General features: G+C 43.5%; 3 protein-coding genes across 3 annotated transcripts; 1 reads left to right on the forward strand and 2 right to left on the reverse strand.

Annotated features, from left to right (window-relative positions):
- Positions 1–747: 747 nt before the first annotated feature.
- LOC112430894 (uncharacterized) lies at positions 748–8,773 on the reverse strand. The gene is made up of 6 exons (XM_076879359.1): positions 8,609–8,773; positions 5,637–5,972; positions 5,034–5,147; positions 4,184–4,555; positions 3,847–3,931; positions 748–2,034 (listed from the first exon to the last, which is right to left on the reverse strand). The coding sequence occupies exons 1-6, from the start codon at positions 8,652–8,654 to the stop codon at positions 1,986–1,988; spliced, it is 1,002 nt and encodes a 333-aa protein (XP_076735474.1). The 5' UTR covers positions 8,655–8,773; the 3' UTR covers positions 748–1,985.
- A 5,701-nt stretch (positions 8,774–14,474) lies between these two features.
- On the forward strand, positions 14,475–16,472 carry LOC143416656 (uncharacterized). Its single transcript, XM_076882105.1, has 5 exons — positions 14,475–15,107; positions 15,240–15,352; positions 15,560–15,717; positions 15,808–15,940; positions 16,014–16,472. The coding sequence occupies exons 1-5, from the start codon at positions 14,969–14,971 to the stop codon at positions 16,470–16,472; spliced, it is 1,002 nt and encodes a 333-aa protein (XP_076738220.1). The 5' UTR covers positions 14,475–14,968.
- Positions 16,473–16,719: 247 nt separating this feature from the next.
- LOC143414612 (uncharacterized) lies at positions 16,720–19,000 on the reverse strand. Its single transcript, XM_076879356.1, has 2 exons — positions 18,866–19,000; positions 16,720–18,231 (listed from the first exon to the last, which is right to left on the reverse strand). Exons 1-2 carry the CDS (start codon positions 18,985–18,987, stop codon positions 16,992–16,994), a joined length of 1,362 nt encoding a protein of 453 aa, XP_076735471.1. The 5' UTR covers positions 18,988–19,000; the 3' UTR covers positions 16,720–16,991.
- Positions 19,001–23,222: the final 4,222 nt, after the last annotated feature.

Genomic DNA, 23,222 nt, shown 5'->3' on the forward strand with positions numbered 1-23,222 from the left:
AGAAGACTCTAATGGAGTACATCAGCTCTGGAAAGGTTCCTGGGAAGGCAGAGTGTCTCAATTGTATTGAGACTTCACCATTAGCATTGAAAGAGAGACGTTGGGAGGGAGTTAAGTTTTACGTGAAAAACCGAATTGATGCTTTAAAGCGAGAGTCAGTGAAAAGAAGGTAAGAAGCTAATGTCAAACAAATGGAACATAAACAGCTTCAGTTACCGTTAAAGTTTTCTCATGTTTAGAGAAAAAAAAGATTGTTCATTTCAACCAGGCAATTGTTACAGTGCTGGGTCGGGGACCCAGTGTTCTTTGTTATTATTTACTTTGAAGTTCTGTGCCTCATGTGGATGTGTTTTGCTTTGCCCTCGTCTTTGTGATTTGTATCAGCTGTGTTCCTCGTGTGTTCTGACGCTCCTTGGTATTCCCCTGTGTATTTATGTCGGCGTCTCCCTCAGTTCCGTGTCGCGTCGTACCCTCACCTTGCTGTGTTTCTGCCCGTGTTTCCTCAGTTTGTATTCTCAGGTTAAGTTAGTTTGTGTCCAGCAATAAAGCTGCTTTTTCAGCTCACTTTCGTCTCCGCGAGTCTGCATTTTGGGTCCACCATTTCCTGCCCGTCTACACACAGCCATGACAGCAATGATACATTAGTATTGAAAAGATTGTTTTCTTTGCTGTTCAGGTTAACTTTGAGCAGGGAGAGTTCTTTTTTTTATACTGTATATATAAAAGATAAGTTGGGAAGCTATGCTCTTCAGTTGAAACATTTTTTTTATTGAAAGCAGAGGCCAGTGCACAAATTGTCCAGTGAACAAATACAAGGGGTAATGACAAAATAACAAAAACAATATAAAACTCAATAAATGAAAATTGTAGCAGAAACCATTCTCTGAAATCCAACCAGCACTTGAAAGCTTTTTCATTATACCAGCTTTGATTACTCTGGGTTGTAAATTCCTATAAATACACCCTCTAACTGTAAACATGCAACAGTGTCACCTGGTGGTGGTTTGTGAAAAGACATAAAAGCTGTGTCCCCACCAGGTAGAAAAACCTGACAAAAATTGGATTTTTTAAATTTAACAAATTGCGTTACCAAAATAGATGTTTGATCCCTAAAAAAATTAAGAGTTCAAATTATGCCTTAATAATACCTCTATTACATTTAGAAATGTGTCCCCACGCGTAATCTCCTACATGGAGGTCCCCACGTGACTGGAAAAACGTGTATGTGTGTGTGTGTGTGTGTGTGGGGTCAGAGTGTGACCCCATAAAATCTTCCCTAAACCTGCTGGTCTCAAAGTCCAGCAGTTCATCAAACCAAAAGGCACTTAGACTAGAACTGACATAGCTACGTTAATCCTACCGTAAAACAATAAGAGCAGGTACGACCTCTCTCATGCTCCCAGGATGTGGGGTGAACACCCTGGAATGTTACAGACCTCCTAGGATGAGACATTCCTTCAATATCCCACCAACTAATACTTCTACACACAAATGATTACATGCAGTATTCTACCATATGCAAACTTATATCACTAAAAGATTATACTGACTACTAAGTACAATTTTCCATTGACAGAGAGCGTCACACTGAGCAGATCCACCTGACCTCTGAGGATGTGTTACACAGCTTTGTGCTGATCTGAGGTCAGTCTGCAGACACAGCCAGGAGCTGAGCTCTGATTGGTCCTCTCTGACAGTGGGATGATGATGATGCTCAGTGTGAAGATCACAGAGGGCCGCATGAACATGCATGATGCTGATCCACTAACATGCAGACACAGGTAAAAGTAAAACAGCGGGTGGATCATGTGATCAATGCAGAGTCTGCAGCAGACAGAAGAAGAAGAAACTGAGAGGACAACGCTCCATCGTTAGTTCATACATGAGAGACAGCTTCAGCTGTTACACTGAGCTTCCTGTTTCACATCCATGGAGAAGGACGAGCTGACGGCAGCCTCCTCTTCATCATCTCCAGCTTCATCGCATCAGACTGGCTGACTGTTCAGTGGATGAGATTCTGCAACGTTCTTCTTTCTGTGGACAGACAGACACAGACTGAGCTCTGGACTCTGAGTCCAAACTGCACCTGCAGGTCCTCTGGTGTCCAGCAGAGGCAGCAGTGAGTCAGTTCCTATCTGGTCGTTAAGTCTGACGTCATGAGCTGCTTCAGCTTTCAAAGGAACACTGTGGCATCACTGCGAGTTACAAACTGTCTAAACTCTTTCTTTTCAAACTAAAGCATCACAAGGTCCACGTCTAGCTGTCTGTAATGGAGGCGGAGCAAACTGGATCCGCACTCCATGCCTAGTGAACGCTCACGACGCAGTTTGTCGGGGACGCCTACCTCGGCACAACACCTGGTTTGGCAGCACATAGCGAGGCTCCAGATGCTGCGAACTCCAGACCACCGACAGGTCTCGCACACAACAGCCGCTCCATCACGTGACGCACACTGCTCCGACATGCAAAGGTCACTATATTTAATGGATCCTGTTACGTTTTTTCCCCCAATATGTGATCCAGTGATTTAGGTCAGGATTGGACCGATACTGATACGTAGCACCGGCTCGGTCCCTCCCTACTTTATGTATATGTGTTTAGAGAAGCTAGTGTAAGGTTCAGCATGAAGAGGCCACCTGTAGCCACGGGAAGCCGGCGGTAAGGTGTGTCCATGGTGTGATGTGTGCGGCACAGTCATGCTGCAGTCTGTAGGACGTCCTGCTTTAAGTCAGCCGCCATCGTCGCAGTGCCCAGAAGAACACAGGGAGCTGCTTGAATCGTCCAGTTGCTCTAACAACATAATCACCACATGTTTTGAGCCTCATACTGGCAGACTTAGATCATGTCACACAAACGCCAACGTAATCCTCACACACCTGCACAACTGTTTGCTGACTTCAGCTCAGCCTTCAGTACAGTTAATAAACTCAGCAACTTGGGACTCAGGAGATTGTTCTCCAGTCCACACCAGTAACACCATTATAAATGTGCTGATGACACCACCATCACAGGACTGATGGACAACAGCAATGATTCAGCATCTGAAGCGATGGTGTGACGACAACAACCTGCATCTGAACACAGCCGAGACCAAGGACATGATAATGCACTTCAGCAGAACAAAGGATCTGAGCACTCCACCCTCTACATTGATGGAGGAGGTAGAAAGGGTGGAGAGCTTCAAGTTCCTCGGAGTCCACATCTCGGCCGACCTCACCTGGTCCACAAACATCTCCCACCAGGTAGGGAAAGCACAACAAAGGCTGCACTTCCTCAGGAAACGGCGTCAGGCCCAGTTACCCCAGAGCTCCACCATGAAGAGCCTTCTGACCTCCTGCTGCACACTCTGCTTCAACTGCTGCACCGTGGAGGACAAGAGGAAGCTGCAGCGGGTGGTGAGGGCAGCAGAGCGGCCAATCGGCACCTCACTGACCCCCCTCAGAGACCCCGCCCCCCCTTCCCTCTGATAAACACTGCAGGTCCATCAGGACGAAGACAAACAGACTCAACAGAAGCTTTTACCCTCAGGCTGTCCACCCTGCAGCCTGATTGGAGGATAACTCTGCTGCCAACACTCATGGACATCACACCTCATTTATACATCATATCTGTATTTACACTATAATGCCACCAACATATACACTGTGTTTGTTCTGTAGCACCCCCCCTTACTCACTTACAGAAGCACCCCCCCCTTACTCACTTACAGTAGCACCCCCCCTTACTCACTTACAGTAGCACCCCCCCCTTACTCACTTACAGAAGCACCCCCCTTACTCACAGAGGCCGAATCAGTTATTCAGGCCAAAGTGTCATCAAACAGATGAATCACAAACGTGGACTCACCCTTTAGACACACGAAATGAAGGCAAGCGCTGGGCCGCCTTGTTGCGTCTCCCGACTGCAGCTTTAATGGTCGTCATCAGGGGCTCTGCAGAAGAGAAACACAGCAGTTAGGCTAACGAAGCCTCAGACTGAGGGTCATGTTGTCATGTGATGGTGGGTCAGAGGTCTCTCCCTGCTGGATGACAGTTACCCAGCATGCCTCTGGGCTCACACGTGTGTGCAGAAGCATGTTAAAGATGATCCCTGCAGTCAGCACTCTCACAGTAAAAGGTTTCAGTACGAAACTTCATGCAGGAGCTGACATCAGCAGCTGCTGCCAGCTCACTCTCTCACTGACCTTTGACCAGGAGCGGCACTAGCTTGAGTTTCATGGTGTTCACAGCCCTGTCGTGGAGGATGCAGAGGTAAACTCCTCCATCTGCACAGACGGGGTTCCTCAGGGTCAGGCTGAGGTCAACTTCAGGCCGATTCAGCTGGTCGGTCTTCGTCTCCTTGGGTGGGAATGACTCCATCTCTGCGCGCTCTCTGTAATCTGTGTGCTGTTGGTCACGTTTGATCTGACCGTTCTCAAACACGCACACCTTCTTGTTTTCATGCGTCACAAAGATCCACTCCACTTTGACGACCTCACCCAGGCAGCATGTGTGTGTGTAGGGCAGCAGGACAGACGGCGCCCCCTCCATCACCTCCAGTGGTGTCAGCTGACCCACTGTGGGCAGAGCACAGGGACAGACTGAACCACAGCACGGGCAACAGGTTTAACCAGCTGCTTCTCCACCCGTGACCATCACATGAACAGCCTGTTACCATGGCAACACCTCAGCTCACCATCATGTCATCAGTCATTAATTTCATATCATAATAGTAATAAACTGACGAATGACTTCAGTTTGTAATCTGATAACAATAAATAACTTATAATAATTTAACAATAACGCAGCTTTGGTTTTACTCTGACTGTGCTTTTATTTTGAAACATCAGGGGTTGTGTCCATGGAAACAGTAGCTCATGCATACTAACGCTGCTGTTGGTTGGACCTGGCTACCGCATCACCTCCACCTCACCACCTAACAGCCAATCAGCTACTGGTTGATGATGTCATTCAGGCTGATTGGACGTACAGGAGCCGACAGGTGCGTGTGGAGGTCAAAGGTCACAGACTAGTTGCAGTCACACACAGCCTCACCTGTCATGAGCTTCTCTCTTTGTGTCACGCGATACAGGAGGAAAACAACGACAGCACCGAGGAGAACCACAGGAACCAGGACAGCGGAGAGGACTTTGGGCCAGACAGGACGTTCTGTAAGGAACACAAAGAAGCAGAACATCATCCTGTACGACCTCTGACCTCTGATCATGTTCTCCCATTTGACCTTCTAGCTGAGCGCTGCTGAACCACACAGACCTGTTTAACCAGTCAGTGACCAGCGTCTGTGCTGCTGATGGTTGAAGCAGCACAGACGTCCTCTGTCTGTGACTCCATCCTTTCTGGACCTGACCTTTGACCTCATCAGGGTCAGATCCACAGCTGGAGTGAGGGTCTGAAGCTCTGTGACTAATGAGGTCACAGAGACTGTTCATCAGCATCCACCTTGTGTTACAGGCGGATGCTGATGTCAGCGATGACATACTCGTTAAGGTTTCCATGGAAACACAAACCTGCGTAAGCCTCTTCTGTGTAACTGAACGTGTTCACATACGTGAAATATTTCATGTTGCTGAACTTTATCTTTCTGAATGCGTGTGATATGATTCAGTGTGACCTTTGACCTGAACCTGCAGCACTGACCTTTGACCTTCAGCTGGACTTCAGTCCTCTGCTGGTCCGCTCCATGTTTGCGGGTGACACAGGCGTAGGTCCCACTGTCGGTGAACGTGGGCTTCCTCAGAGTGAGGCTGAGGTCTCTGGTCTGCAGGGTGTCGGCGGACATTGATGTTCGGTTGGAGTAGCGCGTGTTTTGGTTGATAAGATCATCTTTTCCCTCCACGATGGCGTGAACGATCTGAGAAGACAGATCTTCGCGTTTCCACACAATCGCATGATCCTTAGGAACAACCATGTTACAGGGCAGCAGGACAGACTCCTCCCCCTCAAACACCTCCACCCCTGATGCATGCTGGGACGCTGAGGACACAAACACAAGTTTAATCAGTGTGGTTTCCATGGTAACCTGACAGCGTGAGCAGGTGAACAGTTACCTGCAGCTGAGCGTGGGGCTGAGAGGAGGAGATGTCAGGAGTTTATCAGAGAGACTGAACACGTCTGAGCCACAATCACGACATGTTTGATAAAGACTTCCTGTGTGTGTGCGGGACAAACCGTGTGCACTGATGGGAATCTGTTTGTGTCTCTGTGTAGACGCAGTTAGTAAACTGTGCACCCACATCTGTTACACCTGCAGATGTTCTGTCTGCTGGAACATCTGGAGCATAGCTGATGTGCTGCAGGCTGTGAAGCCCCGACACCTGCTGGCAGCTGCAGCTCCACCCTCCTCCTGTCACAGTAAACTGCACAGAGGGGAGGAGCTGCTGAGGTCAGCACGTCAAACAGATGTGCAGCGCAGACACACACACACCAGCAGCTCCAGATGTTTGATGAAGCGCAACTCCATCAGCTTCCTGCCACAGCAGTGGCTCACACTGCGAGTTCCGCCCAAACATGGCGCCCACAGGACATAACGTAAATCACCAAGAGCAGCTGTGTGTGTGTGTGCGTGTGTGTGTGTGTTACACAGAGAGCAGTGTGTGCATGTAATCTGCTCTGAGCCTCGCGCGTTGGTGACGTGTGTACAGATATGATCAGAGAAAAGAAGCGCGGTCACGATAGCGGCGCGTTAAAAATCTTTGCGCGTTTACATTCGTATTTACGGCTCCGCGTGTGGACGCAAACGGGGAATTCATGGTGCGTTTAAGTACCGTTCGTACGCATGTACGTATGTTTAGCAGTAAAGCTTCTCTTCCAACTGTATCTCTAGTAAATGGACAACACTCACAAATATTGATACTAATGCTAATAATCATAACCGCTGTTTGTCCCACTCACAACTTTGATTAACTGGAAATTGTCTTGTAGCAGGTTAAGGTAACAACATATTAGCATAAAATCATTAAGCAGAAACTAAAAAATTATCAACAAGTACAGATACTGTCAGTAAACTTCAGCTTTCTAATAAATATATGATCCTTATTCCAGTAAAATATTTAAGCTGTGTGGCATCAGGAGATGGATTAACTTCGTTATAACTTTATTATTGTTTGTTATTATTTTGAAAACAGCATCTAACCCCTCAGTGTGGACGCTGCTCTAAGAACAGTACCGACAGACTTATACAGCTTCAAAATAAAGGAAGAAGCTACTCTCAGCTTCTCCCTCACCACAGCACTGCAGGTTTGATCTACACAGGATGAGTTTCTCGACGCAAAGCCAGGATAGGTTCGTGTCTCCGCCTGGAACTGACGCAGTGACGTTTTATTAACCGCTACATCGGTAGAAGGCTGATTTTCAAAATAAGAGCAAATGAAGAAAACATCGCCTTTTTGAAATCTCCATAGATATGTGGGTTTACGGGGTGCACTCAAATGCACCACAAAGTCGCCCTTTTTACCGTATGTTACGGTAAGAAAAAAGAGAGAGAGAGAGAGAGAGTGTGGAACAACCCAAATCACCAGCTGTAGGCGGATACCAAGTACGCATCAACACGTCATCCTCGACACTATAAACACGAGGGTACTGGTCGCTAGAGTTGGCCGCGGAAAAACAACTCACAAGAGTTGGGTCACTCTGCTGTGCCGAAACCAACTCCTTTTTGTTGATTTCCAAAGACAGTTGAGGTGTCACTGATGGGCTGATAGGCACTCTCGGGGTAGAAAACACTTTTCCGTTAGCCAAATCATTCCCCAGAATCATCGCAACTCCGGGCACTGGCAACTGGTCGCGCACGCCAACCGGTACCGAACCCGAAACGAGCGGCGATTGAAGAAACACATTGTGCAATGGCACACGTAGTACATCCATTTTTACACCCCAGACAAGAGCATCCGAACCACAAAAAGAGTCATCAGAAAAAGGTAGAATACCCTTCAAAATAAGAGTCTGCGCGGCCCCAGTGTCACGCAGAATCATGATCGGCACCCGATCCTCCTCTTTTTCATTCAACGAAACAAACCCCTCCGACACAAAAGGGCGGTAGCTCTCATCAAAGCCTTCACTTCCCACTCCATTGCTAGGTGAAGTGGAAGCTGACATAGAACGAACGAAACCCACACTTTTCGGCTAAGAAAGAAAAAAGAACAAACAAATGACAGAGCTATCCCTCGCTCCCTGACCAAGAAAACAGGAGAAAACGATTCCAAAAGAAAAGGCAGCTCACCCCTTCCGCTTCAGCCCACGAGTGCCTAAGCTTACAATTCACACTCCCACAAATACACAAGATAAACGCAGGCTGGGAAAACCAGGGTCAGGACTGCGACGGCTGTCAGGCTACTCGCTCGTTCCACACTCTCTCTCTCTCTCTCTCTGGAGCTGTCAGAGCGGCTTTTTGAATGTGGTCACCTGTTCCATGGTCCAATCAGCTCACTACTCTTCATTAGGGGAGGTACCTGTAGAGAGTCTTAAGCACAGTAAAGAGACACAGAACAAACAGCCCACACAGTGTTCTTATGGCCACAGCCGTAACACCGTACCACGCGATATAGATGCCCAAGCACTTTTTAAGACTCGTTAGCTCCCAGCTCCGCGGTGACAAAGGGCGGAAATCTTACCGAGAGCGAGGATCACAAACAGCGCACACATCTTCATCTTCATCATGAATCCAGCTGATCGCCTTTAATCTCTCTGAACTAACCCCGCGGCCACATCGCGCTCCTCCGTCTCTCCGCTGACGCACAACTAAAAGTACTTCTTCTACTTACACCGGAAGCGAATCTGGGCCATCGGAGCGTCAAATGACACTTTCAAAATAAAAGAACGCAGTTTCAGTGGGAGAAACATTTCTGACCTCCCAGCCCATTGTTCCTTCAGTGGGCTGCTTTCAGTCATTGTGCAAATGTGCTGTTTATAAGGTTGGAAACATGCAGTCAGCTGAGACTGAAGATGTCACCTGATGAAACCAGCTCACTGAATGAACAATGGGCTGTGAGGTCAGTTCCTTGATCATTAATATTGTCATGATCATTGATCAGTGGCCCTGGATACCATCCACATACTTGGGGAATGCTTTTTTATGGACTGGAGCATGTTCTTAACAGATTCCGAACATCATCCTCATCATCTACCGTGCATTCAAAATGTAAAGCAAACTTAACTCGCTCTAACAATAACCAAAACTTCCATTGAGAGAATATTGTGAAATCTGAATGTTTCCTTTAACTTGAGATCAGAAATGGAAAGAAATGTTTGCGTCAGTTACATCACTTCTGTCATGGTCGTGCAATCAGACCGTGCGGAGAGATTAATGGGATCCAAGTGCAGATAACTAGAGATGGCCCGCGTGAAGCTGACGCCCCGGCACTGTGTCGAGGCTTGATTCGTTTGGCCAGAGTCAGGTGATCAGTGACATCCTTCATTTAGAGCACAGTCAGGGATTCAGTGGGAAGTGAATCATTCCTGGGATCTGTGGAGTGTTTTGATGGTGACAGAGTCACTGATCATCCTACTGGAAGACACGGAGCCAGCGAGGCGGCGAGGAGCTTCTGTCATGCATTTTCAGTATTTTGAGCTGACTTTGTTCAGGTGGGCTTGCCAGCTTTGTTGTTCACTTTTGTTTTGTGTGTCTTTAATTATGTGAAAAACTTGTCTTTGTGTCTATATGTGAAGAAAATGTCTGAACAAAACAAAAATCAGCTTTTCATAATATAAATATCATTAAATAACTTTAGAAACACAATTTAATAAAATAAAATATATATTTTATTTTTTAAAATAAGCTTAAAATGTTATTCTGCAAAATGTGCAGCAATTCAATGTGTTTATTCTTTTTTATCTGGTAGTCTGTGGGAGAGTTTCTGCGCTCCAGCGTCTTCTGCTCATGTGAGAGGATTTCCTCTGAGGCAGGAGAAATTATCTCCAAGAAAAGAAACTCCGCCGTCGCACAGTGGAACAAATTCTTTTCTTAAATAAAAATGAAAAGGCTTACCTTAAAGGCGTCATGCTTTTACTTTACAAGTTTTAAAGTGTTTTCCTTTTCCGGTTCACGATCAGTTCGACCCCCAGGCCAAAAATATGTAGAAGGAAGTTGGCCTAATATCACATTTATAGACATACCTGTCCAGCTGTCCAGTGATTAATTGCATAAGAACCTCGCAGCAGAAGCATACTCCATAATGTGTTGTACATTATGTGTATATTATATGTGTTTTTTATCTATTGTATTTACCAACATCAAGAAGTCACAAGCAAAGAAAGACCACAGCACGGTGCACGTTTCAACAGCAACGTTTATCAATCAGATTTATTTATTAAACAAATAAACATAACAATTCGCACAACGGTGACGCGACATCAGGCAGGATTGTGACCTCCACTCTACAGAGTGGGAGGTCACAGTGAAGCAGATTCAAGCTGCGCTTCATATTGTTGGCCACCAGAGGTCACCAGAGAGGCCTGTGCTGAAACGCTTTGAGCAATGAACCGGTGTTAGGATCAAGCTTCAAAGCTTCAGAAAGCTTCATGTGGCCATACAGCCAGCAGAGAGACAGGTGCAGGTTTAACAAAAATGCCTTTATTTGGGCTGCACAACAACACTACGATAAACTAACAAAGACGTAAACTGGGACAGCTAAACGCAACGGTGTGAAATACAAAGAAAGAAACAAATAACACAAAAAAATCTGAAACTAGGAACCGGCGGCACAAAAACACCTGGGATGACATGCAGGACGATAAACGGACAACCGGAGAAGGAAAAGAGGGAAACGCACTAAAAATACTCAAGAACAGGAACACAGCAACATGGCTGCGATTAATCACATGTGACAAGGCGGGCAAGAGAGCAAAGCTGAGGGCACTGACACAAAACACCGACTGTCAAAGTAAAACAGGAAATACAAGACAGACACAGACTTGACCCTGGAGCATGGAACCATGAGTGGAGGAGAAGTGAGGCGCGAGAGCAGAACAGAAAGCAGGAACACCAAGTGTAGGACAACAAAACCATAGTACAGAGAACGAAACTGCAGCCAAACACACAAAACACTGGTAACAAACCCAGGACAACCTCCACTAATGTTGTGTTACAAATAATTTCTTCTTATGTGCACGTGGCCTTTCAGTCAGTCCATGAAAACAGAACTATGATGTCCAAAGCAAACAGCAAGAGAATGTCTCCAAACAGGCCTTGAAATAAAATTGTGGAATCGTGTGAATATACAGCTCTGTGTGGAATGTGTCTGCGACTACTTTGATCCAGTTACATGATGAACATGTAGTTGCTGCTGTCTGCACCTCTGTTTGTGTCCTCGCTGGCAGGAGAGTGGATAATAATGACTTTAAAACTGTCACAGTGGATTTTTAAACACACAAGATGAAATGTGTTCTTTCAGCAGACAAATCCACAGCATGCTAACATCTCACATAAAAGAACAAAGGCTCGTCACATAAAAAACTGACTGTAATGTCATAGCTCATACAGGTGGTGTCTGAGGGGTCCAACACTTGGGTCATCTTTAGTGCTTCATGTGCTTTCGCTGGGTTTTGGGAAGCTGGGCAGACCTGTGTGGGAACACTTGTTTTCTAACGAAAACACCAGAAACCAAACAAACCCCTTTGGTGAAGGACACCTGTGTTCACATTTAGGACAGAGAACATGGTTTGAAAGAGGAGCGAAAGAAGCCATCTATGTGCACTGTGAAAGGCCCCGCCCTCCGTTCAAAGAGGGCGGGGCCTTTCACAGTGCACAGTGCACAAAACTTTAGGATTAACAATAGGCCTGCGGTTTATTAGGGCTGATAAAAAGACATAAACAAAACGAATGCAAAACCAAGCATGAACCTAAACCGGGTTCAATTTTGACACACAAACAAACAACGTGGAGCAATCGCACACAGCGGGTGGGAAGGGCCAGCTTTACTTACACAGCCTCAGATTTTTACAGTTAGATGTAACAGATGTAACTTCCACTTTTGATTAAGATCTCTCCATCTGCATATTTCTTAGGCGTCTTTATTAAGCTCTTATTTATAAATGTCTACACAGTAATAGACACCGTGTGCTCTGTGACATTATAGTCTTCTACTTCTGCTTCCATCGGTTTGCATTTTAAACTCCCGGCCTTTCAGGTTGTTATGAACAGTTATATTTCTAACATTTCGTGATGTAAGTGAACCGCGCTGCTTTTTTATTGTCTGTGTGATGGAATGAGTTAAGACACGAGTTATTAAAACAATTCTAAATGACAGTGTGACGGCCATAGTACTTTATGAGGGTCAAATATGTAAGGATAATGTTTCTCAATGTAAAACTGCAAAGAGCTTTTGGATAGGACACAACGTTTTATAAACAGTTACCTCAGAACCGGCTGATATTCAAGCTGAAGAAAATTAAAATGTTTTTTTTGTTGTTGCTCCACAGATTAAAGAAAAATATGTTTAACAATTCAACAAGACCTTCAACACATGTACATTCAGATTTTGGAACAGGCTCAACATTGCTGCTGTTCAGTAGCTTTTAGCCGCTCTCAGAAGTCTTTTTATGGCTTGAATATTTCCAGACTTACTGCATTTCAAACGGTCTGATTCTTATTCAGTGCTTTTCTCTCTCAGAGCGCTCTATACAACATGCCTCATTCATGCAAGCACTTCTAAACACAAGTGCAAACTCATCTACATTCACACACAGTCACACTCCGACGAACGCATCGGAGGCAATTTGGGGTCAGTATCTTGCCCAAGGACACAAGGATCGAACCACCAACCTCCTGATGTGGCTGATCTGCTCCACCACCTGAGCCACAGCCACCCGTCCAGATGCTATAAACATCTGCTTTGCCTGTAACAGCAGCATCAAAGTGCAGAGCATTGTTTTTACTAAAATTCAACACTTTCAGATGAAAATCTGCCTGCTCCCCCCTCAGTGCCACATTTTTAGGATGATATTCTTGGATATTCTTTTCTTTAATATTTATGCTTTTGGACTGAGGGTATCTAATAGACACGCTGTCAATGAAATACCAGCTGTGAGGCCTCTGCTTTTGCTTTGAGCTGTTTGTATGTGTGTGTGCTTTTCAAAGGAGATCTTCATCAGTTTGATTTTGTTACCACAAACTTTGTGTAAAGTTCACAACTTAAAGAGATTTAAAAAGAAAAAGATGCAGACGGTGAAAGTCTGGTTTATTTCATGAACACAGTGAAACATTTTACAGTCCACAGAGCAAAGTAGCACACATGATAAATAGATCCACATAACACGGACAGTGAGAAGTAAAACTGTCATCATACCAGATATTCTGCAAACTTAAAATAAACCCCTGAAATTAGAGTTCAGTGTTTCAAGTCTTCTATTAAAAAACACGAGTCGACACTCCTTTCTCCAGCAGCGTTACTGAAGTGACACTTTGACGCTTCATATCGTTTGGCGTTATTTTTGTGCCGCTATTCTGAGCGCACACAAAAACAATTTGAGTGCATAAAAAAATTTTTGCAGCTGCAAGTGTTGCATTTTGAGGAGAAATTCATTTTGAGCAAAAACAAAGCTAAATTTGAGCGAACAAAATTCATTGCTGCGTGCAGAAACTGTATTTCAGTGTTTGCTATTATCCACACACAGACGCAGTTTTTCATTTTTATGTTTGTTTGTTTTTGTAACAGTATAAACAATAAGAGGTGATTAGCCAGTTGGTCATGATCAACTCTGGGCTGGACCAATTACAATGCATCCGTATTGAGGGGGAAAGGAACGCGATTCGTCCTGCACTTCAGCAACAATGAAGAATAGACACACAGCTGTATGTATGTATTCAATATTACTTTCTAGTATCAGCTGATGTTTGCTGGAGCCACAGCTGTAAAGCTGCTGGTCATGATGGTTTGGATATGTGGTGAGAGGGAAACATGAAGATGAAACCAGGAGATGTCCTTACTGAATCATCAGAGCTGTGATGGAGAAACAGGTTTACCTTTTAGGTGACATGGATGAGTTGAAGGGAAGTTATGAACTGTTTCTGAGAGACAAATAACACCAGGATCCTTTTCTAAGCAGCTGACAGCTGGTAACTGTGCAGGGACGGCTCTAGCAAAGTGTTGCCAGGGGGGCAGGTAGGGCATTAACAGGGAGAGGGGGGCACAAAGAAATACTTTTCTTTCTTATTCTCATTTAAAATGTCTCGCTTTTATTAAATAATTATCTGAGTCTTACAACAAATGATTGATAGATTGATGCATATATACCATCAGAACAGTGTACATCACTGTCACAACAGTGTTTGTTTTCATTCAAAGGCTTTATGATTTTTCCTATCCGGTTGTTCAGTCAGACGTCACGGATGACGTTGCAGGTATTTCCGGGTCTAAGTGCTCCTCAAGAAACAACGATGGCGGAGCCAGTGACTATGTTCACGATTACCTCCTTCTTTAGCGAAGTACCAATTAGGGTTAAAATGGGTCTTAATTCCTTCAACTCTAGTAAAGTGGTCAGTGTAACCGTTCTCCCAGGCGGAATTATAAAGGGAAGTGTCCAGGCATCCATGAAAAAGAAGATTTACAATGTTGAGGTGAGCTAGGAGTAAGCTAGCTAGCCGACGATTAAACATGAGATATTCTGTATTCTGATGTATTTCATAAAGCACACACACGTACAGCAATGCTATAACAGTGGAAGTAAACGAAGATGAAAATCTACATAACATGGAGGTTTTGGAGAGTTAGTAATGTTAGCCTAGTACCAGTTATATTAGCCTAGTTAACCTGGTACCAGTACACAGAGCAGCGCTGCAAGTGTTTGTTAGAATGTTTAGAATCAGAATCAGAAAGGGTTTTATTGCCAAATGTTGAGCAGGTTTACAACATCAGGAAGGAAGGAACATCATTAGGGTAAGCATTAACTTTCTTTCAATGTAGGTGCATGTTGAGGGTCAGTCAGTCAGGTTCAGCTCCTGTGAGTGCCCGATTGGCAATGATAAGTGCCATCATATGGCGGCATTGTTGATTTGGGTGGAGAAGAATGTGTCTCGCACTGACGTGGAATGTGTGTGGAAGAGGGTAAAATCATGCAAAGCAGAAGAAATTACTGCCAAGAGAGTGTCTGTGATGACACCCTCAACAACACAAGGTCAGTTATTTATTTAAAATTTGCCCTTTGAATTAATTATAATAATTATTTTCTTAACTTTTTAAAAAGCATTGTGTTTTATATGCTAAAATTATTATTTATTCAGATTACTAAAAGCTTTTTTTTTTTCAGCTGGAATCGAAAGACCTGTCTCCCAGGAGGACAAGGAATGGGCAGTGGCATCCCTATCGAAATTGCAACGTTTTACTGGGATGGGTTGGATTTTGAGTCCTGAATGCTCTCAGGTACTTTGATATTTACTTTAACATGTGGTATAAATTGTACATGTATGTAAACTCTTGTAAACTACATACAGCAGACTGTTTGCTTCCACTGTCCCCACTTTATTTTTTACATGTATTTTATATACTCTGTACCTGACTTTGTCTATTCTGTGGTCAAAATTTCTTGGTTCCATTAAAACCTTTAAAATCCTTTTGCTTTAAATCTAGGCTAAACCAGCCAAGACATTTGATGAAGTGCTGAGGAACCTGGAATTTCCCCAAGCAGAAGACAAGGCTCGTTATCTCTTGGCATCACTGGCTGTGTCTGACGAAGAGAAGAAACAGATCGAGGAAGCAACAGTTGGGCAAACGAAGAATGCATTGTGGTAAGAAAGTGCTTTGAAATTAATTCTGTTAAGTGTTAAGTAGGAAATTTTAGTTAACTGTGTCTCTTAATTTGTGTTTCTTTATAAAAGGTCAGCATATCGCAAGAAGAGAATCACAGCCAGCAACTTCGGTTTGGTCCTGAGTGCAGTCCAGCGGCGCTCATACCCCCCTTCCTTATTTAAGACTCTGCTTGGACAGTACAACCTGACAGAAGGATCTAAAGTAAGTTGTTAGTAAAAAGGGTCTGTGCATCTAAGAATTCCTTTATGACTAAGTTGTATTTTCATCCCCAAAGGCATGTGATTGGGGGATCCTTCATGAGCCAAAGGCCAAGCAGTTGTACACTGACTGTACTGGTGCAGCTATCAAGGAGAGGGGACTGTTTTTATCTAACAGTGGCCTGCTTGGTGGTTCTCCAGATGGGACTGTCTCTAATGAGTGCATCATTGAGGTGAAATGCCCATGGTCAGCCAGAGCCAAAACTGTATTGGAGGCTGTAAAAAGTAAGGACTTTTTCCTACAGCTGGATGAGGCAAGTGGTTCCCTGGTATTAAAAAAGAATCACAACTACTGGCATCAGATCCAGGGCAACCTCTATCTCACAGGGGCGAAAAGCTGTCACTTTATTGTTTGGACTCCATGTGACTTTTTCATCTTGCATGTGGATAGAGAACAAACTTGGGCTGTTAACATTGAAGCGTTGGAGACGTTCTACCGGGAAGTTTTTTTACCCCATATTTTATCGCAGCTTTGAATTCATATCAGCATGAGTAATTTATCAGTCCAAATGTTTATAGTTAATTTTAAAACTATTTGGAAATTGTACATTTTTTGTCATTGTAACTTTGTAAATATATTCAGATAAATTCTTAAATTATATTAATTTTTGATTTGAAAAAATAAAATGTTTTGGACAAACTGTTCCTGAAAATAAAGAGTAACACATGTATCTGGTATTCTTCATTTTAATTGAAAATGCATAGCAAGAAAACTAGGCAGTAATCAGGAAGCTGGAATGGAATGAAAAATGTAACAAGCCATTGATAAAAACAGAGTAAAACATTATACGAATCACAAATGAGACCATTCTCAATTTGAAACTATGCAACTAAGTTGTTTTTATGTTGTAACATCCTGAGTATACACACAAAACAATCCACTTAGGAGTTATAAATAATAAAAGTAAACTTATTCAACAGTTGTGTTTTCTGGTCCACAAGTAGTTAGAAAATGACACAATGTACTTTTACCTCTGAACTCTCACAGGTATAATTTATTCAATTTCACGGAGAATAGGTGTTTGTAAATTTGTAAGACACACACATGCTTTCAAGATCTTATTAATATTTTTTTTTAACTGATATGGGATGTGATGCAAAATTGAGAAAACTTTCAGTCTTTGAATGGAACGCTCTACATGTATTCTTGCACAGGAAATCTTCCTGTTGTTGTTCACTTCCTCCTGTGTGAATTGTCCGTTGGTGAGGAAGGACGGAATGTTCAGTGAGACCCCTTCTGGTAGGATGTCCCGAATTGTGAAGCCCTTATCTGCAATGACCATGTCACCTGGTTGTAGATGTTGCAGTACTCCACAGTCAGCTGTTATGGCCTTATCTGAGGCACTTCCACCGTACAAGTTGCTTACAAAGGTTATTACACCATTAGGAGCCACACCAATTAGAGCCTTTAGTGTGGTCCGTCCTTTGTACTGGCTGTACAAATGACTTTGTGTGTCAAGTCTCTCTGTGTTACAAACAGAAACTTCCGTGCAGTCAAGCACAATCCTGCAGTTAGGAAATGGTTGGAAGCAATCTGGCAGCGATGTTTGATTCTTGGCTCTCGAGGGAATGTTGTTTTCCAGCATGCCAACATACAAAATGTCATACAGTGCACTAACAATTGTTGTAAAAACATTAGTTACTGTGCCTCTGCTGCAGTTAAACCTTATTGAAAGGTCTTCATGACCAAAATTAAGTTTAAGCTTGATCAGGGTTAGAAATAACTGGTCAATTAGGGGCATCATTTGGACAGTCCAATCAGAATGATATTTAAGATCAAATCTGGAAAGAAGCGCTTCTAAAAACAGGACGGAAGCAGCATCGGGCAATCCAGTATAGTACTGGACCCTTTCAGGATTGTCAGATATTTGACTGAATGAGAAAGTCTGCTTCTGCTTCTCTACTTGTTTTTTAAGTTTTTCATTCTCTATTCTTAGCATGTCATTCTGAATCTCTAGCACCAGAAGACTTTGGGAAGAACTTGTGGAACTTGCAGTATCTGTCTGTGTAGCTGCATTGTTGGAATGATGTGGCTCATCTGATATTTCACTCTGATTTTCACCAATAGCTGGGACCTGCTCTTTTTTCTTCTTTTTTCTAACAGGGTTGTGGTCATCTGGGAACTGAAAAGACTTCCCGTCGTTCCATGCAAATCTTGTTGGCCCCGCAGCTTTTCCTTGAGGGAAGTGCCAACTGCAGACTCTTGAGTTGCAGTTTGGGGTGAAGTTTTCACGTCTGTGGAAGTGTTTAAAAAGACAGAGAGAAATTTCAGATCATACGCTAGCCCTCCATTAGTTATGATTAATACAAAAAAAAAATAGAGATAAATAATAGAGAGAAGCTTCTTTCATCCAGATGAGAGAAGCTTCAAGAAACTTAAAACTTAAAGAAGTCCAGATGCTTTTCTTACACATCGTTGTACTAATTTGCTTTTAAGCTTACCAGAAAGATAAGTACTGGCAACCTTTGCTAGCTATTTGTTGGTTAGGTCTTTATTTTCGTAATTAACTGGCACATAGGCTGGGGATTGTAATGTATTTTCTTACATAGACATCGCTTTTTGGATGTAATTTTTATTCCTCTGAGCGTCGAAAGCTAACTAAGGTTCATATATATAGCGGAGTGACCCTTAGCTCTCAATCTTTGCTTGGAGAAATAAAAATGACTTCAAAAATGCAACAACGTCTTTGTATTAAAAAAAACACAATAAAATCCATTGTCTATATAAGTACAATTACTCGTAAAAGCCAGTTTGTCTTTTAGTAGCGGGTTTTAATTGTTCATCACTAGCTATATTAGCTAACTAAAGTAAGAGCCCACTAGCTCTTATCTTACAAATTTATTCATTCACTTACGAGTTGTAACATACCTTATCAACTTCAGCCACTTCCTCTTCTCTCTCTTTTCACAAGGAAACCGGTAAAATGACAGATTAGACTGTTGTTTTGAGCCAGATTGGTTAAAACAACCAGGAACACAGCATTGTGTCATATTGAACACAGGAGCGTTTAGACCCGGAAGTAGGATTCGTCGGATTCGTCGCGTCATCACTGAACAACCGGATAATGGTGGGCCGGTCTCTAGTCAAAATGCCCGGGCCAATTTTCTGTCCCAGTCCAGCCCTGTATGCAGCTCATCTGCAGTCTGGTGTTACCTACATCTTCCTATTCAGAAGGCAGAATTTCTGAGTTCTGAGTACAATCAAAGCACCACAACTGCAGTTTTTGTGTTGGATGTAAAAGGCGCACATGACGCTGTTACGTAGGCTAGAATCATGGCAGCAGTCAATGACGGTCCAGGCGTGGGATTTCTCTCGTGGAAATATGCACATTATCTTTTCCTTTCTATTGGTAGGTGGCACAGTGTACTGTGGCAAGTAAGCAAGCTAGACAAACACACACACATGCATGCACACACGCACACACACGCACACACACACACACACACGCGCACACGCACGCACACACGCGCGCGCGCACACACACACACGCACGCACACACGCGCGCACACACACGCACGCACACACACGCGCACACGCACGCACACACGCGCGCACACGCACGCGCACACGCGCACACGCACGCACACACGCGCGCACACACGCACACACACACACACACACACAAGGATTAATTTCTTCTTATGCTGTTTTTATAGTTTTATTGTTTTACATAGTTTTATTTACTGTTATATTGTTTTTATATTCCCATTTTCTGTGTTGTAAAGCACTTTGTGATTTTTATCTGTGAAAAGCGCTATATAAATAATTTTTTACACACACGCACACACACACACACATGTTTCAGCTCAACTGTCTAACAACAAAAGTCTTTCTATAGTATCAGGATAAAAAGACAAAGTAATTCCTGTTTGTATAAATTTACCATGAAACGCCAAAATGCACCTGTGGATGATGCAGCCTGGCTACAGAGCTGAAGAGAAACCTGGAGTTGTTCTTATTTTCTTCAATCAGTGATGAATAGTAAGATGATCTGGTTTCACAGAGGGCTTTCAAACCAGGCTAAATGATGATCTTTTAAATTTGTGACACGTCATTTCCTCTCCAGCTTATACCAAGTACTTTGAGGCTCTATTTTTCACAGGAGCTACAGTATTCAGTGTCATAGAGAGGCCTTTAAACTTGAGTTGTACAATGCTTGCAAGCATAAGCCTGCATATGTTATTCAGTAGAATGTAGGGCATAGGGTGATTGGAAATAGTATAACAGGAAGGAGGCAGTGGAGACTGAGGAAGTAAACTCAAATGCCTTAACATGTTCATCTTATGAGCAGAGTCATGTAAGAGCAATAAAGCCAAATATGGATGTAACAGCTTTTCGTGATATAGGAGCCGCCCCTGAAGGCTGGTAGAAGGAAAACTTATAACCATATTTATACATACATACGTCTAAGGAACAAACAACCCCTTTGATAAAAGGTGGTAAAGGTTACTGATGGGTAGAGTAACTATAATTATCACAGATGTTCTGTCAGTACTTCACCTTTGTACAAAAGATCAAGCTTAATGGGAGGGGGCAATAGATTATAAATGTAGCCGTTGCATTAGGATGTTTTTACATCAGCTTTAGCATAGACTGCATGGGATGTAGTGTGTTGGTCTCCAAAGTAAATGTAAATGACAATGTAAATGTTCGTGTTGTTGAGTGCAGATATCAAACAGAGTGGCCCACGGTGTGTGTGGGCGTAAAGCAGCTTATCCTTCAGTACATTCATGTGTTCTGCACCCTGACCTACTCACCTAAAACAACACTGTGTTTCCTGCACACGTCTGACTGTTTCCTGCTATTTGCAACCTCTTCAAACCTTTTTCTGACTGGCTATGGGGGGTGGGGCTGCTGCATGGGATGCACACTCAATGCAACCCATGATGTATGTTCTTAATAATGATAATGTATACTTTATTGATCCCTCTGCATTGAACCCATTCACTCTGTGGAACACAAACTCACTATGTGTTCATACACCTCTCTGCATTTACGTTTTAGTTATTATTATTAATCTCTCTTCCACAGCGCTGTCCCGTCTTCCTCCCCTCGCCCAAACTGCTCTCACATGGCCCTCCCTCCCTGAGCCTGGTGCTGCTGGAGGTTTCTTCCTGCTATTCTTTTTACTTTGCACCTTCAAATAAAACAAGTGCTGTACAAGATTAAAACAAACAGCAATTTCAATCATTCATAATAATGAAGCTGAGGTGTGATGGTGAGTATCTGTCACAAGGTCAGAGGTCAGCAGGATGGTCAATACTGTGGGAACAGTTCATGCTGTGTTCTCCTGATGTGATGTGGTCCACACACACACATATGATGTAATTATGTTTATATAATCACTACTTGTCAAAGGCTGCAGAACGCCACAATTTTTCTAATTTTTATTGACATTCAAGCAGCTTAATGACTCACTGCACTCTGAAAGAACGCAACAATAAACAATTTCAATTAACACATCATTTCTCTTCTCCAGAGGGACAAGAGGACAGGTCACCAACCTGTCCTAGAGGCAACACAGAGAGACAGAACTAGTCTCAGATTCACAACTATGGACAATTTAAAATCACCAATTAACCTAAACCGGCTAATGTTTTGGTGCCTGTGCAGTCACCCAGGTTAGCTAATCCCAAAAAGTTGATCCTTTTTCATACAACTGATTCTGGATGCAGCATTTTACAGTTTTTGCCCACTGCTTGAACACATTTTGCAAAACTCCGCTCTCTGTGCCAAAACTGTACACACAAGTACACATGACACAACACTGGGAAATATACCATTCACATCTGTGCCAAATTGAAACTCCACTCCCAAAACCTAAACTCTGCTGTCAAAACCTGACATTCCTTTGTCAAAATGTAACTCTGTTGACAGAATGACACATACTTGCATCATATGCAAACACTCACAGATCAGGGGGAACACACTAGTCTCCTTTACATAAAACACTGCAGTCCTTGATTTCCATTGTTTATTCAGAAGGCACATTTACAGGAGACACATTTTCAAACAACCAAAAACGCAAATAGACCTACTCAATATTGTACATTGCAGTACCATGAATTCAGATAAAGCAAAAAAAACAACAACAACACAATAATACTGCAATAGAAAAAACACCATACTGTAAACAAAAAAACCATGACAATTGTGCATAAGTGGGCTCATGGATCCCGCCGTCTGTTGGGGTCTGGCCACAGGACCTCATCAACATCGCAAGCAATGTCCTCTCCCGCTGGGCACCGGGGAAAATATCCTCTTGCATGTCGAAACCATCCATGGATTGCTGTCACCTGAATGTCGCCGCAGGCCTGTTCCATTGCCTGCAGAAGAGGCATGCGGGCATGTGGTTGGCGGTCATATACTCGCCATCTCCAAGCCGAAAAAAATTCCTCAATAGGGTTTAAAAATGGTGAGTAAGGGGGCAAGTATACCAATCCAAATTGATTGTGGTTGGAGAACCAGGCCTGGACCAGAGCAGCCCGATGGAAACTGACATTATCCCATATCACCACAAACCTGGGCTGATCTGCTCTGTTCTGTACAACTATATCATGGAGATCTAGAAATGTGAGTATGTGTTGGCTATTGTATGGACCTAGTATTGCATGATGGTGCAGAAGCCCTCGAAGGCATATGGCGGCACATAATGTGATGTTTCCCCCGCGCTGCCCTGGGACGTGCACAATTGCCCTTTGGCCAGTTACATTACGACCCCGTTGTCTTGTTTTGCTCAGGTCGAATCCAGCTTCATCAATGAAAATGTATTCATGAGGCTGTGCAGCTCCATCCATGGCCAAGATTCTCTGAAAAAAAGGGGAACATATCACTGTACTACAGTGCTACACATACAGCACCCTCACCCCATCACACAGGTACCTGTGTAGCTCTCAGAATAGATCCATGTGGTACTGATATGGTACATATTCAGCTGCTACTGGACTTCACCAATACTCTATTGTAAATGTAAGGGACAGTTACACGTACCCGTACATATTCAGCTCGAAGTCCTTTGACCCTGTCACTGTTCCTCTCAAATGGGACTCTGTAGAGCTGTTTCATGGTGATGCTGTGTTTACCCAAGATGCGTCTGATGGTGGTGATGCTCACATGGTCTATGTTGCTGAACACTCGCCTGTCTGCAAGTATTTTCCGTCGTAGCTGGTGGAGACGGATGGCATTGTCTGCCCTCACTAGGTCCACAACGGCAAGTTCCTGCCG

This window comes from Maylandia zebra, linkage group LG3, assembly GCF_041146795.1.
Source record: "Maylandia zebra isolate NMK-2024a linkage group LG3, Mzebra_GT3a, whole genome shotgun sequence".
In the NCBI taxonomy this organism is placed as follows: domain Eukaryota; kingdom Metazoa; phylum Chordata; class Actinopteri; order Cichliformes; family Cichlidae; genus Maylandia; species Maylandia zebra.

What these genes read in the sequence shown, in the direction of transcription:
- LOC143416656 (XM_076882105.1), top strand. Translation starts at nt 14,969, where the DNA reads ATGGCGGCATTGTTGATTTGGGTGGAGAAGAATGTGTCTCGCACTGAC. An exon ending in GACACCCTCAACAACACAAG is followed by an intron (nt 15,108 to 15,239) that starts GTCAGTTATTTA and finishes TTTTTTTTTCAG; the next exon opens with CTGGAATCGAAAGACCTGTC. An exon ending in CAAACGAAGAATGCATTGTG is followed by an intron (nt 15,718 to 15,807) that starts GTAAGAAAGTGC and finishes TCTTTATAAAAG; the next exon opens with GTCAGCATATCGCAAGAAGA.
- LOC143414612 (XM_076879356.1), bottom strand. Translation starts at nt 18,987, where the DNA reads ATGACACAATGCTGTGTTCCTGGTTGTTTTAACCAATCTGGCTCAAAA. An exon ending in AAGTGGCTGAAGTTGATAAG is followed by an intron (nt 18,232 to 18,865) that starts GTATGTTACAAC and finishes ACACTTCCACAG; the next exon opens with ACGTGAAAACTTCACCCCAA.
- LOC112430894 (XM_076879359.1), bottom strand. Translation starts at nt 8,654, where the DNA reads ATGATGAAGATGAAGATGTGTGCGCTGTTTGTGATCCTCGCTCTCG. An exon ending in GTTTGTGATCCTCGCTCTCG is followed by an intron (nt 5,973 to 8,608) that starts GTAAGATTTCCG and finishes TTGTGTCCTCAG; the next exon opens with CGTCCCAGCATGCATCAGGG. An exon ending in TCATTTCGTGTGTCTAAAGG is followed by an intron (nt 2,035 to 3,846) that starts GTGAGTCCACGT and finishes GTCTGTCCACAG; the next exon opens with AAAGAAGAACGTTGCAGAAT.